Source organism: Eimeria mitis, genomic scaffold (genome assembly GCF_000499745.2).
Source record: "Eimeria mitis Houghton genomic scaffold, Emh_scaff519, whole genome shotgun sequence".
NCBI lineage: Eukaryota > Apicomplexa > Conoidasida > Eucoccidiorida > Eimeriidae > Eimeria > Eimeria mitis.
This window is the reverse complement of record NW_013573480.1, coordinates 9,876-10,199: the sequence shown is the minus strand read 5'-3', so window position 1 is coordinate 10,199 and position 324 is coordinate 9,876. Positions and strand designations below refer to the sequence as shown.

Below are 324 nucleotides of genomic sequence, written 5' to 3'. Positions count from 1 at the left end.
GCGCTGTCTCGGCACCCTCGGCACGGTAGTGGGGAGCCTAACAGAGTAGAAAATATACTCGCTACAATGGCTCAACAGCAAGAGACCCCGGGAGCACAGCCTCGTTACTCGACTCGGCTTGTCACGGGATCGGCGTCACATCCGGACTTCCGAGCGATGATAGGGCGGCGTCTGCCGATGAGGCAACAACGGAAAAATGGATCGGAGTCGCAACAGGCAGCGGAGTCGCAACAGGCAGCGGGATCGGCTGGTGCGAACGAGTCGCAACAGCCAGCGATATCGGCTGGTGCGAACGAGTCGCAACTGGAAGCGGGATCGGCTGAG

At 60.5% G+C, this 324-nt stretch overlaps 1 protein-coding gene across 1 annotated transcript in view; it reads left to right on the top strand.

Moving 5' to 3' along the window:
* Positions 1-156: 156 nt before the first annotated feature.
* The window catches only part of EMH_0014900 (uncharacterized protein), a gene marked incomplete at both ends in the record, with an annotated part of 4,981 nt that continues 4,813 nt past the window's right edge, over positions 157-324 (top strand). Inside the window, one exon of the mRNA XM_013500248.1 lies at positions 157-324. Within this exon, the coding sequence (XP_013355702.1) occupies positions 157-324 (168 nt within the window).